Raw genomic sequence first — 15,364 nt, forward strand, 5'->3', positions numbered from 1 at the left:
AACCATCAATCGATGGAGTAGCTTGTATTAAATAAGTTTGTAGCATATTTCTATATGCAACAAGCATCTTAGAAGCTTAGAAGTTATAGTAAATTATGATTCATGTTGAATACTAGAGAGATATACAAAATAGGTTAGCTAATTGTAAATAGAAGATGCCTTGTAATTTTGTATAAGTGAAAGAGTGTCAATTGCTAAGAAATTCATCATCAACGGATAAACTTAAAGCTTCAACAAATGACTCAAGACACTTTTAACGGATAATCCATTAGAGACTCAACGGATAACTCAAGTGAAGTATCAACGGATAATGTTGAAGTCTCAATAGATTACAGATTCAAATAGCAGTTGAAAGCGATTTGAAAGTCACATGGGTTGATTGTATACAAAAGGAATGTGGCAGCCTGTTTGCAGGTTTTAGAGAACAAAGAAACATTTCCATTTCCATGCTTAACTGAAGATATTCAAAGATGTTGGATAGAGAAATGAATCAACATTGAATAGACCTAGATTTTTGTTTTTATTTTTTGTCCTATTCATATGTAACTTGATAGTGTATAAACCAAACGTAGCAAGTGTTAATTGATCGATCGATCGAATGAGTGAACAATAGGGGTTGAACAGAGAAATAGATAAAGCTACATATGTTAGGAATTTTCTATGTTCATCTTTGTAAAATACTTGTAACCAGTTGTGTGCATTCTTTCATCACAGAGTTCTCGAGTCTATATATATATATATGTATATCTTGTGGAAAGATCAATCGACCAGAAAGTTTATAAACTGTCTTGTTTAATTACCTTTGTGTTTGAATACTTGAATTTTTTTAATCCGCACTACTGCATATTCATTCACAGTTATATATATTCAAAAGAGATTTTAAATTTCTAAAAGAAACCAGAATTTCATTCAACCCCCCTTCTGTAATTCTGTTGTTAGATTGTTAGGGAATAACACATGATTCTAGACATGACGAGAAGATGATCGACTTGAAGAAGTCGGTCTAAAGATGGAGTCCCGTATATCAAAACCAACAGATGACAAGATAAACACATAGACCTAGTCAAATAACAACATATAAGAAGTGGAACTAAGCAACATGGCATGCCCTGGTTTATAGCAACAGCAAAGAGAGGTGGTTCAAAAAAATAAGGGATAAGGCTTGAGTTTTGAATATAAGAAGGGAGAGTAGCGTACATAAAGAGGAGGCACAAAATACTATGCAAGGGAACACACACGAACACTTTGCAAAACACATAAGCATACACAACACAGAAACATATACTTTCCAGCACACACACATGAACATGATCATAAACTTTGTACAAAAAACATAACATGAAAGATAGTGAAATTCTTTAGGTTGAGCACACAATCTCACCCGCGGTTTTTACCTATTGACGGGTTTTCCGCGTCACCAAGTTCTTGTGTTATTTACATTTTCATTCGAGTTTAGTTTAATATTCATACTTGAATCAAGCTAACTAATCCTTAGTAATTAACCTACAAATTTTGGTAAAAACAGGTATGTAAGTGGGTGTTTGAAGAGATTGTTCGACTTGGTTGTGTTTTATAGTTAGTTGTGATTTAGATTTGGTTGTGATTTGTTTGTGCTTTAGATTTGGTTTTGGTTGTCCTTTTCTCTATACATCTCTTTCAGTATATCAGTATATTTATCTAAATTAAACCAAACTAACTGTTGCAACTTGCAAGTATAATTCAAAATATTCTAAAAATATTATTTTTTCGAGCTTTATCGAGCCAAGCTCAAGCCGAACAAGTTCTAGCCGAGTTCGAGCCGAGCTCGAACCGAGCTCGAGCCGAACATGCTAAAACTTGGCTCAAGCTTGTTTTCCTTATCGAACGTATTTTTATATTCGAGCTCGGGTTTATAAACGAGCCGAGCCAAACGAGCCGAGCCGAACGAGCCCTTAACGAGCTGAGTTCGAGCTTGTTCGTGAACAGCTCGGTTCGTGAAAAGTCCTAGAAAAATATAATAAAGTATTAACACTGAAAATGTTGAATTTTTTGTTTAGCCGCCAATGTCAAAATTAGTAATTTACGCCCACATCAAGTGCGCATGTTTGAGGTAAGCAATTTATCACATGTTTGGTTACCCTTTGAAAATGAGATTATTCACTGTGAGTTAATAAGTTATGTTAATAACAACTTAATTTTTTCCAAATTACTTGAATTTTTTGCTTTTATATTAACCTAAATTTAAAAAAATATGTTTTTAAATATTTATTAATTTAAAATTAATGAATAAGATAATTATATTTAATAAGTAGTATTATTATTAGTTTAACTTAATAAAAAATTCATTAACTTATAAATAATTATAAGGTTATGAGTCTAGAAATTTCAAATGTCAAAATTAGTTTAAAAATAAAATTGACATCACTGAATAATTTATAATAAATAGGAAATAATCAAAATTAAATATTGTATAATACTATCCTCGCACAATTATGAATTAAATATGAAATTTCAATTGAAAAGATAATATTATATTAACAATTAGAAAACAAATATTGAAATTGTTACGTGCATATAGTCCTAAAATAACATCGAAGTATTTATATACTTATTATTAATACTTTTAAATCATTATTTACTTTTTTAAAAAAATATTAAAACATAAATTGCTAATTTTAAGATTTTCCAAACCCTTCTTAGATTAGATTAATATATATACTCAAAATTGGACTATTGGATATATGATCCAAAGTGAAACTGATCCTAATTATTCAAACCCGAAAAAAACCCAAATCGAATGAAATCCAATCCGAATTGAATCAAACTCCAATGTATCATAACTGAAGTTGATCGGATTCGAAAATTGATCTGATCCGAAACCGAATTGATTATCGAAATTGGCAGGTCTAGTTGCTACTAATTTTAAGATTTCCCGAAATTGCGCTTAGATTAGTTTTATAAATAACTAGACGTGAGGTTGTCCTCAGGTAAATTACTTTGGGATTGGAACATTTTATACCGTAATATTTTAAGGGCAATTTTGTAAATATAAACACAACTCCCTATATTTACAAAAATACCCCTATACTACACTTGTTTTCTTTTGAATTCAGGTATGTCTCATGAGGTAATTGTGGGGACGACAGTTCCTTATAAATAAGGATATTTATATGATATGTTCCAAATTAATGTGCTAGTTTATGAATATGTCTTCTTTTGTTCAATATTTATAAATATGTCCTATATAAGATATATATATATATATCATATAGTTAATTTTTAACTCATATATAACTCATATAAATATAATTAATTTATAAATATATACACATGTGACTAAAATGCCCCTGTTACAATACAAATTAGGAAATAATTCAATATATTAATATAAAAGTAAATATATGTTTGAGATATCACGTAAAATATGATATAATAAGGAATTAACACTGGTTGATTATCGAATGCAAGCACACTTCTATTCATTGTTGTTAAAAAAATATAAACAGTGATAAGATCGAAAATCATGGTTGTATAATAAAAAGAGAAAATAGTGAGGAATAAAATGTTGCTAATTTGATAACGAGAATATTAACAGCAAAACATTATACTCTTAATTTTTGTAAGCAATCATGAATCAATATTTGTAGTGTCTTCTTAGTGTCCCAAGATTAGAAACAATCAAATGATGCACCAATATTTATTTAAGTATATTTATTATTGACCGAGAAGAATGAAATTATAAAACACAGGTAAAGGAATATAGACACTAAATTTTGTTGTGAAGTTCATATGGTTTTGTTTTTTTTAGCAAGATTTTTATTAAGGTATCATCATGTACGGTTATCATGTACGGTTACATGAAAGGTTATATATATCTTTTAAAAATGTAAAGTAGCAAAGTAACCATGATTAACTTAAATTTGTAAAAAAAAATTGAATATGAAATATATTTTAAAATATAATTATAAATAGGATATATTTATAAACCAGTTTTTAAAATTATAATAAAAAACCCTATAAATAAACTCAAAATAGGACTATTAGATATATGTAGAGCAAATTTGTAAATATAAATACGACCCCTGTATTTATAAAAATACCTATACTACACTTATTTTGTTTTAAACATAGGCATGTCTCTTGAGTTAATTGTGGGGACCGCAATCCCTTATAAATAAGAATAATTATATAATATGTCACGAATTAGTGTGCTAGTTTATGAATATATCCTTTTTTGTTCAATATTTATAAATATGTCATATAGTTAATTTTTAACTCATATATAACTCATACGGATATAATTAATTTATAAATATATACATGTGTGGCTAGAATGCCCCTGTTACAATACAAATTAGGAAATAATACAATCTATATTATTATATTAAAGACGAAATAATGAAAGTTTTGTTAGTAGTAGGTCTAGTCACCGTAATTATAGTAATATTTAAAATAAAACACTCTTATAAATAGATAAATATTCATAACAGAATTATATTATGTGTAATGATTTTCGTTAAAACAAAATAATATATAAAATTCACCTGACCCGATTTAACAAAATTATACTATTGATTCAATTAAATAATAAAAAAACTACATATAGTTAGTTAGATTTGAAGAATCAGGCTAAACTAAAATAATAAATATTATTGATGCCGCTAAAAATAATATATTATTGGACCGGACTATATCAAATTAAAAATTTGAAAGGAAATTTGTGGGGTCGATATAATGTCAACAAACTAAAATAAAATAATACATATTATCCGTTCGGTCTAAAATAAAATAATAATCACCCCGAGTTAAAATAAAATTAAACAAAATAGTAAGTATAATTAGCTAGATTTGGTTGATATAACGGGTCTCAAGCTAACATAATTTTTTTTCATTGGCACATAAAATTTTACCATTAATTCGGGTTTAAACATATTAAATTAATATAAATCTAAATATATTTAGTTGCATTTGATTGGTTAACAAACTAATGACAATTCATATAATATTGATCTAGCTAAAATTTACCTTGTAATTAATAATTTTTCGTGAACACACCTATAAATATCAATAAAAATATAAATTTGAATTATTACATTATTTTTTAAAACTGTAGTATCACTAACTGTATATTAATAAGTGTTACCAACTCATATTATTAAAATTTCAAATAAATAAATTTCATAACTTAAATCTTTTACTTCAAATTAAATTCAAAAAAATTATGTAATACTAAAAATAATCAGTATATCGCACGAGTTTTAGGCTAATATATATAATATAAAAGTAAGTATATGTTTGAGATATCACATAAAATATGATATAATAAGCATTGATTATCGAATGCAAGCACAGTTATATTCATTGTTGTTAAAGAAAAAAAAAATAATAATAATAATAATAATAATAATAAACCTGAAAATCATGGTTGTATAATCAAAAAGAGAAAATGATAAAGAATAAAATGTTGATAATTTATATGTACGCAAAAACTAATGTGTGTCGTTATGTCTGCCCTCTCTCACTCTCCTCTTGATTTGGGGGCCTGGATTATACCTACACCCCTATCTTCATTTTTACTTGGTAAAAAAAATGTTTATAATTTAATATAGTAAAATATAATATTTTTAATTTTTGTAAGCAATTATGAATCAATATTCATAGTGTCTTCTCAATGCCCGAAAATCAGTATCAATCAAATGATACATCAATATATATTTACGGATGTTTATTATTGATTGACAAAGGTATATTTACAACAATATTAAAAGACATGTAAAGGATCATAAACACTAAATTTTGTTGTGAAGTTCATATGGCTATATTTTTTTATAGCAAGATTTTAATTAAGATATCATCACACGTACGTACATGTACATAAAAGATTATATATATTTTTAGGACTAGAAAGTAGAAAAATTATTTATGATTAATTTAAATTTGTAAAAAAAAATTAAATATGGAATAAATTTATAAATATAACTATATAAATAGAATATATTTGTAAATTAGTTTTTAAAAGGGTGAGTGACAAAAATAACCCATTTTTAATAAGAGAATGACAAAAGTAGCCGGTTTCAAAAAAGTGGTCAATTTTAACCGACGGGATACGCATTCCAGAATAGGGTAATACATATTACGCATTTGTCATAAGAGTAATCTATATTATATTTATATAATTTTACTGAATACGCAAATGGGGTCGGAGTATTATATTAGTTAAGCATTCTTTGAATGCGTGGGGTCGGAGTATTATATTAGTTAAGCATTCTTTGAATGCGTATTCTACTCTGATAAGCATTCATTGAATGCGTGAGCTTATTATTAGAACATTAGACTGCACTAGCCATCTGACATCACATGTGATAGTTTTTAGTTTTTCACCTTTCTTTTTCTCTTTCCCCAATAGCAAAGAGCAGAGAATATTACGCAATCAATAAAAGGGTATTAAAAAGGCCATAATTGGCCAACTTTTCTAATGCGGTTAGTTTTGTTAAAAAATTCTGAAAAAAAGTCATATATGTCATTTTTTCTTTTTAAAATTGGACCTTAAAATAAAAGACCGTATAAATAAACTCAAAATCCGACTATTGGATATATGTAGGTGTAAAGCTTCTCCAAAATCCAATTGAGAGAAGAGGGGGATGAGTAAATACGGATTACAAATTAGGGTTAAGCCATCTTCTTCATCCACTCAGTCCAACCGTTTATCGGCGAATAGACCACCGCGTCCACTTCCCTCTGCTTTTCTCGACGATGATGACGACGACGACGACGACGTTGAGAGAGATATCTCTCGCCAGGCCTCTAAAAACAACTCCAACAAAGACGTAAGCTTCTTTTCAACCCCCCCCCCCTTTATTATAAGTTCAATTCATCTATTTCTGCTTAAAAGCTTTGTAATTTTATTTAATTGTTGCGTTTTGTAATTTAATTAAGTCTACTCTAATTGATTTTGAAGGTTTATAGGGTCAGTGTTTTTCGAATGGTTACGGTTTGTTTGTTTGATTTAGAGTGTGGATTTGGTTTCTTATTTTTCTGTACTTAGGATTTTTGTTTTCTTTTGTCAAGTACGAGGAATTGCATAAGAAAGCGTTAGAGGAGGATCCTATGGCGTTTGAGTATGATCAAGTTTTTGATAATATGAAGCAGGCTGCTGTTCGTAAAACCACTCAGGATAAGCAGAAGAGAGAGGTAAATACTAACTTTGTTTATTAGAATTGGATTCGATGATTATATGCACAGGACAATTCATTTTTGTGAAGTAAAAATGTATATGTATATATACCTGTGAGTTCTCATTGGTTTTTATTGATGTTTAATATTGCAGTCAAAATATATTAAAGCACTTATGGATAAGTCTAAAGCACGAGTGCGTGAACAGGAGATAGTATATGAGAGGAAACTTGCGAAAGAAAGAAGCAAAGATGAACATCAATTTCAAGACAAGGAGAAATTTGTCACTGGTGCCTACAAAAGGAAACTCTCAGAGCAGGCAAAATGGGTGGAGGAGGAGCGATTGCGTGAACTTCGTGAGCAGAAAGAGGATGTAAGGATTTGCATTCGTGTACCAATTTGGTAACACTAATCCGGAATTAATATATTCGTGTTTACACGCTTTAGTACAATAAAGTACACGGATTATCTACGAAAAATATTAATTGTTAAAAAATGCAATAGATAATTAAATGGTGAAGTGCTCACACACGTATTCAAGGAACAATAAAATATAATTTAGTATTTACAATTATATATATGTTATTTAGAATGGGTAAAATTCTCATTTGGTATTTACTATATATATGTATATTATATATTTTTAAAAATTTAATTATTTATTTATTTTGTGTACTTTCGTTCCGTGTCGTGTACCTATAATGGAAACCCAAACCCAACATTAATTATATTCGTGCTTTTTCGTGTTCGTGTACTTGGGTGTTCGTGTATCAAATTTTTGAACCCAAACACTAATTATTCATGTCGTTTCGTACTGTGTTCACGTGTCATATACCTGTTCACGTGTCGTCGTCTACCAATATTGCTAGGTCTAGTTGAGATCATTATCGTTCACATGTCTTTTTGCTTCTTTTCTCATTTGACAATCCATGAGAACGAAAGAAATAAGAATCAAAAGGTCATTCTGATTGTATATGCCATGAGTACACGTTTTACGTAAATTTGAGAGGGTGCCTTTTTGTAAAGTTATGCTAATGTATTTACAGCCTATTGATCTTGCATTTGTAGCTTTTACTTGTAACTTTTGTTTTACGTAGTTCGTTATGAATAATTTTGAAGTAAAATATATACATTAAATAATTTGATTGAGGTTACTAAAATTAAACATATGTAAATTTATAAATTTAGTAAAATTGCCCATTTTCTAGTATTTCTGTATTGAGACGTTCAAATTTTGGATACTAAGTTTTAGCTTCTCACTGGATGCTTGTGTTGAAACTTGCAAGCTCCCAAGGGAAACCCCATGCTAAAGTTTCCGTCCTTGTGATACTTAATATGCCTATTCATAGTTCTCTGAACATAATCTGTTTTTACCTCTTTTATTAGACTCCCTCATATGCATGTGTTTTAGTAAATTTAAAATTTTAAAATTTATTTGTACCATATTTGCTTCTGCTCAAGTTTGACTTCGTTTATATTGATTATATTCCTTTAATAAAATATGATACAAGGAAATCCTGTAACCTCCCGTGGGCAACTGAATTTTACAGGGTATGATAACTGGAATAATGATATATCTTATCTCACTTGGACAACTATTACTATTCAGGCAGCTGGGTCTTTGTTAGTATAATAACTATTCTATATTCATGCACGAATGCATTTTCTTAATCTGGCATTGAGAAAATAATTGACACTTGAAGTATTTTAGTTGTGTGAAAACAAGTTTGGTCATTGGTGTTATTAAACAACCGAAGCTGTTTTTCCATGTATTAAGCATTTTAATACGTACTATGTTAGAGCAATAAAAAGCTGCAAAACTTGACATGAGAACAGTTTCCATGTTTAATTCTCTGATTTTTTCTAACAATTGCAATATTTGCACTTTTCTATGTTTATGAAATTCAGCATAAGGATTAGTTGTATTTTAGGAGATGATTATTAGTAAAGAATGACTTCAAGAGACTTTCTGTTCATCCCTTTATCATATATTATGTTTTCATTTGTATTGCAGATTACTAAGAAAGGGGATATGAGTGAATTTTACTTCAATCTGTCGAGGAATGTAGCATTTGGAGCCGGCAAAGCAGAGCCGACGAATAGAGAAAATATGCAAGAAGAAGAGAGAATTCAGACATCAGAGGAAGAGAGAATTCAGACATCAGAGGAAGAAAGAATTCGGACATCAGAAAGTAGTCATCCACCGGCAATCAGTTTGGACTCCATTGTTGCGCAACCGGGTGCAGATTCGTGGACACCAATTACCGAATCATCTAAACCAGTTGAGGAGTCATCATCACAAGATAAAGTTGCCGCTGAAACAGTTACTGAGCAACCAAAACGTGATCATAAAAGAAATGAAGATGCTGTTGCAGCTGCTAAAGAGCGTTTCTTGGCTCGGAAGAGAGCCAAGGTAGTGGAAGATTCACTCTAGGGTTAGTAGCTGTTTCTTTTCTGTTTTCTATTTTTTTTGCTAAATATGTTCTCTAGATATTACTTTCTTGATCTACATATCATTTTGTAAATTTTTTATTTTTTCTTCCTCTTTTATAATGTTAATCGTGGAAGGGCATGTTTTTAAATATATGCTAGATGTTCAGCCTGTATGTGCCGGAAGCATTAGTATAATGCAAATAGTTTAAATATGTTTGGATCATATATAGTATTCCCTCCGTCCCACTGGATTCTTTACGTACTTTTTCCTCATGCTTGGCACGCATTTTAAGACTACTATAAAATATAGTTCTATAATTTATTTTTAGAATTTTCTTTTTCTGTATAAAAGTTTAAACATTATATTTTTACTTAAAAGAAGAAAATATTTAAAATTATTAGGGAATCATGTTTTACGAGAGCCTTAAAATGCGAGCTAATTCCCCGTCTCCATCCCCCAATGTAAACAACCCAGTGGGATGGAGGGAGTAGGATTTTTTTGATTGGGCAGCTAGGGTTCCAAGCCATGACCCAGTCATAGGAATGGATACACCTCTCCCTTTAGGCTTTTGGTGGATCTTCAAAATGCCATATTTTTTGTTATCAACGAATTAATTACCAACTTGAATAAAAATTTGCCTACTCATTCACAAAATGCAAGAGGGAAGTTTGAATTTAATGCAAAATGGTTAAACTATCTTCTGTTTATAATTTGTGAAGCCCTGTAGTAAAATTTTTAGAATTGGGAGTGAGGAATCGAACCCATATCCTAAGGGGCTATGTTTATTTCATGAGATTATAATCCCGGGATAATAATTCGGGGATGACTAATCTCATCAAAATTATTCCTATGGATTAAACAATCATATCCTTTATTGGTTTGGAAGGATTAAGTGTAGGATTGGACTATAATCCTTTAAAATTTTATTTATGTTTGTTTTGAGGGATATCCCTAGGATTGAAATATATTCCTTTAAATTTTCCAACTCTATGTTTGTTTCACATGGGATTACAACGAGGGGATTATAATTTTTTTTTAAATGATTTGTTGGAGAGGATAAAACAATACCTACTCTCACCAAGTATCAGAAGAGATTATAATTATATCCTCTACTCCAACAAAACAAATATGGGATAGGATAATTTAAAGGATTATAATTATTGAATAACCTTTCACTGAATTTCTACAAAACAAACTTGGGATTGGAAAATTTAAAGGATTATAATCATGTCCAATACTTAATAACATGAAACAAACATGGCCTAATCGCACAAAATTAAGAATGGAGACATTTTTGTCTTTAGGCTTTTTTGCTGTATCATCTGAGTGCCACATTTTCTTGTTATATAACAAAACTAGTTAAAAAATTGAGTAAAAGCTTGCCTACTAATTCACAAAAGTGCCTAACAAATCTGATAATGTAAATTTTGTAGAGCTATATCAAATATTAGCTTTTTGTATTATTGTGCTAATGCAAATGGCTAAATTATCTTCTGCTTATAGTTTGTTATCCCGTATTGTCAAATTAAATTTAGATTGTGGAGTGAGGATTTGAACCAATGCGCTAGTGAATGGAGACACTTTCTGCACTAGCATTTTATTGGATCCTCTAAATGCCTTAAATTCTTCTAATACAATTAAATTAATTACTAACATCAGTGGAACTTAGCTACAATTCACAGAAGTGTATAACATATTCAATAATGTGAAAATGTAGGCTATTTTTGCTGCATCGAACATGAGTTTGTTTGCTTCTGTTAAAATCAAATTGCTTATGTTGTAATATATAAAAATAATTTTATGTATTATTAAAAAATTTAAGTTGCATGTTATGTAAACATTAACCATTGGAGATGGATCACATGCAATTTACTTCTGCTCAGGAAATTTTACTTGCAAATTAAACATCAGATTGACCAATATTTTGTTTTGGCAGGTAACAAGTCTTTCAGGAAATTTTACTTGCAAATTAAACATCAGATTGACCAATATTCTGTTTTGGCAGGTAACAAGTCTTTCTACAAGCCTCCGAGACCACTGCCAAATTTGAGATGTATTATGTACCTGGAACTGAAAATATCTTGTTTGTGAAAATATTTTATTACTGGATTTGTAGTTTTGTTTTGTGTAATTGAGTCGAGCAGTGCTGTCTTGAGTTTGAATTTGACAAATGTTTGGGCTCAAGCTTAAGTTCGGCTTGAAGCTTAGCTCAATAAAATTCGATATGTTTGAGCTCGGGTAGAAAACATGAATTGTTTCTACAAAATATTGACAAAAGCTTGAATTTGATTTAGTACTTGAGTAGCTCGAGCTAGACTTGCTCACGGTCAAGCCGAATTTGGCCGGTTGGAATATCTCATTTACACCGAGTACGAGTAGCATGTTTTAATTCAGATGCACATACCACTAGGTTGATAAAGCAGACAACACATGGGTCTGAAATTTTGGTGAAGAACTTGAGCTGGACTTGAAAGTCGAAGTCGACACATTTGTTAATAAACTTGGAGTATGTCGTATAAGGTTATGGAGTATGTCGGATAAGGTTATTGAGTTTGGCTCAAGTAAAAAAAATAAGAACTCTAAACATACTCGTTTCCTTGGTAACTCCAGTCCTGTGCGTATGTTTTTTAATTATAGGAGTGGTAGATACTTTCAATCTATAAACGTGTAAAAGAGTATTTACTTTTTCCAGTGGATGTCAAATAGGAAAAATCAGCAAAATCCCTTAAATTGAGCTTCGCCTCTAATTTGAGAGACTCGAAAACTCGAAAGGATCTCGAGTCGCATTATAATTAAACTTATCAGTGCAAGTCCAATACTACATGCAAAATAAGTATAAGTATAATCATTACTAGGGGTGTACAGGGTTTGGCCAACCCGATCAATCTAAACCGAACTGACCCTATTTCGGCCAAACCAAATCGATTTTTTTTAACCCGATACATATTTGGGTTGAAAAAAATGACAAACCGATTTAATTAGGTTGGATATGGTTTTCGATAATTTTAAACCAATTCAACCCAATCCGATTAAAAATATATATGTACATGCTAATAAGTTAATCCAAAAATTATGTTTAGGCCTATTACATACATCCATTTATCTATAACTCTAAATGTAACTTATAATCTCCGTGTTCATAGTTCATTTCGTAACAACAATAGATGTTTGATTAGTGTTATGTTTTTGCATTTATGATTCATTCCAATATTTAAAGCGTAAGCAATATTATTAGTATTTTTGATGTCAAAAATTATATGCTTAAGACTATTCAATATGGAGGATTGTAATATTGTTTTGAACTATTTTCAAGTGTTTTAGACTTTAAAACCTTATGTTTATTATATTTTTTATATTAATTTTGTATATTTAATAAACCGATCAAACCGAAGTATACAAATTGGTTTGGGTTACAAATTAAACGATTTGGGTTGAGTTAAATTTTGAAAACCGGAATTAATTGGGTTGGGTTGTTAAATGCTCCTAACCCGCCCAACCCGATCCCGTGTACACCCCTAGTCATTACTATAATTTGCCATCAGAAAGTGTTTTTTGATACTATAATAGAACTTCAACTCCAATGTTATGCTAGTAGCATTTTGAAACCAAATAATTTCATATTTAACTCATTTTTATTTTTCCCTCGTATATCTTAATTAAAGTTTACTAATATGCATGTCTTTTATGGTTACTTGATGATGTGGTATGGATGCATAAATGCATATTTGCATCCAAGGATAGAACTCCTTTGTTGAGATATCCCGTATTTTCAGAATTATTATTAGTAATATTTGAATATGTTTATGTGATTTTCTGATTTAAAAGGAATAAAATGGTGGATATTTTATTCCTATTTGATGAGTTTGTGTTAATTAAATGATAGTGTGCTAATTGTTGAGTGTTATATCGATTCTTGTTAATATCTGAAAATATTTCCTTAAATGTATTATTTTCAAAAGTTTATTTGAAAACCGATCATTTTATTGATATCGGTAAATTGAGTTCGTTTAGTAATATTAGGGATTGGATGAATATTATGTCTGCTATGTGTTGTATGTAATATTAATTGTGTGGAACTAAATTGTGATTGAGGATTATTTGTATTATTAATTACTGAGTCGTATCGTTTTGTTTTTGTCTTTAAAAGTGATTTTATTGAAAATTTAATTTCATAAATATTTAAATTATCTTTAAAATTATTGTTATGCCTTTATAATTACAATAATTATTTTTGGGATTTTATAAAATTTAGAAATCAATATTTCATTAATTATTTAGCCCTCTATGATTTTCTGAGTGCATTTATTTATAAAATCTGTATTTAATTCTATAATCCTTCAAAAATTATTAAACTCATATTTATTTAAGTTTGGAATATTCTGAGAATTTTAAAATTATTTTGGGAATTTTTGGGATTAATTTCACCCGCGCGTTGATTCTTTTAATTGATAAAAGCGGGTATAAATTGCGTTTCAAAAATTGTTTTAAAATTACGAAATTTATGTTTTTATAAACTTCAGGATATTTGTAACATTTTAAGACTATTTTCGTAATTTTTTGAATTTTTTTCAAGTGCAGCTCGGTACGTTAATTGTAAAATGCGGGTATAACGCGCAAGTCAAAAATGCTTTAAAAATTATGAAAATTTTATTTTATTAGTTTTTAATTATTCCGAGAATTTTAAAACTTATTTAGTAATTTTCGGGTTAATTGTACCCGTAAGTCTGCTCATTAAATTTTAAATTTCGGGACAAAATTAGGCTTGTATGTTGATAAGTACTGCAAGTAGTACAGTGGATAAAAGGAAAAAAAATAAAACAAAAACAAAACAAAAACAAAAAACAAAAAACAAAAAAAAAACAAAAACCTAAAACGACCCGCACCCCTCCACTTATCCTGTTAGGCGCACAACCCCCATTTTCATTATCCACCGCTACAGCTCTCTCCCTCCTTTCTATTCTCAGTTTATTTCAATCTTCGAAAATTTATATTTTCCAAATCGATCGTCCAAATTTCAATTATTATATATATAAACGATTAGCGCTTCGATACCTACGCATAGGTATATATTTTGCAAGATTTTGAGGAGATAATTTGCGGGGTATATTTCCGTTATATTTCCGTTTTAATTTATTCTCGGGACGTACAAAAGGAGTATGATGGTGGTGATTACTCCACATGGCATCTCAGCGTGTATATGTCTATGGCTATTAATTTCGGATTTTTCTGGAGATATTTTCCGGACATCAGATATTCTCTTCGGGGTGATCAAAATTTATTTTGGGTAACGATTCCAAAATTCCGCCTTCGTACTTTTGTATATTATAGCATGTTAGTGTTTATATATTTATTTCATAATTTTTAGAAATTGTTGGAGAAGTCACTTTTGGTCCGAGTTTTGGTTCAGGTGGCCGTATTATTCATTTCTGGAGTGTTTATACGCGTAAATATAAAGTAGTGTGTTGATTGTTGTTAGTTTTGTCGATATGATATCGACTGGCAGTCCGAGAAATAGAGAAGGTGCTGTCCGATTTCCAAGAAAATATTATTTTAAATTATTTTCCAGGCTCAATAATTCTTATAAAATTATTTCCGGGTGTTCGAGCACTATTATTTAGTTATAAAATGATTCGGAGACCCGTTTTAATTCCGAAAAATGTTCAAAAATTCATAATAAATCAACCGTTCGTCTGTTTAATACGAAACGAACGCGTACAGACTCAGAAAAATATTCCGCTTTCATTAAAAATACTTTTGAGATCCAAATCATTTTGTTTC

General features: G+C 29.8%; 1 protein-coding gene across 2 annotated transcripts; it reads left to right on the forward strand.

Moving 5' to 3' along the window:
- Positions 1–6,554: 6,554 nt before the first annotated feature.
- LOC141666811 (uncharacterized) lies at positions 6,555–11,879 on the forward strand. 2 transcript variants are annotated; one of them, XM_074473019.1, is made up of 5 exons: positions 6,555–6,806; positions 7,048–7,170; positions 7,307–7,525; positions 9,167–9,587; positions 11,523–11,879. In XM_074473019.1, the coding sequence occupies exons 1-4, from the start codon at positions 6,621–6,623 to the stop codon at positions 9,584–9,586; spliced, it is 948 nt and encodes a 315-aa protein (XP_074329120.1). In that variant the 5' UTR covers positions 6,555–6,620; the 3' UTR covers position 9,587; positions 11,523–11,879. The 2 variants fall into 2 exon arrangements, with proteins under 2 accessions (XP_074329120.1, XP_074329119.1); XM_074473018.1 differs by having other exon boundaries at positions 11,592–11,879.
- The last annotated feature ends 3,485 nt before the right edge of the window (positions 11,880–15,364 follow it).

This window comes from Apium graveolens, chromosome 6 (assembly GCF_009905375.1).
Source record: "Apium graveolens cultivar Ventura chromosome 6, ASM990537v1, whole genome shotgun sequence".
Taxonomy (NCBI): Eukaryota; Viridiplantae; Streptophyta; class Magnoliopsida; order Apiales; family Apiaceae; genus Apium; species Apium graveolens.

What these genes read in the sequence shown, in the direction of transcription:
- LOC141666811 (XM_074473019.1), top strand. Translation starts at nt 6,621, where the DNA reads ATGAGTAAATACGGATTACAAATTAGGGTTAAGCCATCTTCTTCATCC. An exon ending in AAAACAACTCCAACAAAGAC is followed by an intron (nt 6,807 to 7,047) that starts GTAAGCTTCTTT and finishes TCTTTTGTCAAG; the next exon opens with TACGAGGAATTGCATAAGAA. An exon ending in TTCGTGAGCAGAAAGAGGAT is followed by an intron (nt 7,526 to 9,166) that starts GTAAGGATTTGC and finishes TTTGTATTGCAG; the next exon opens with ATTACTAAGAAAGGGGATAT.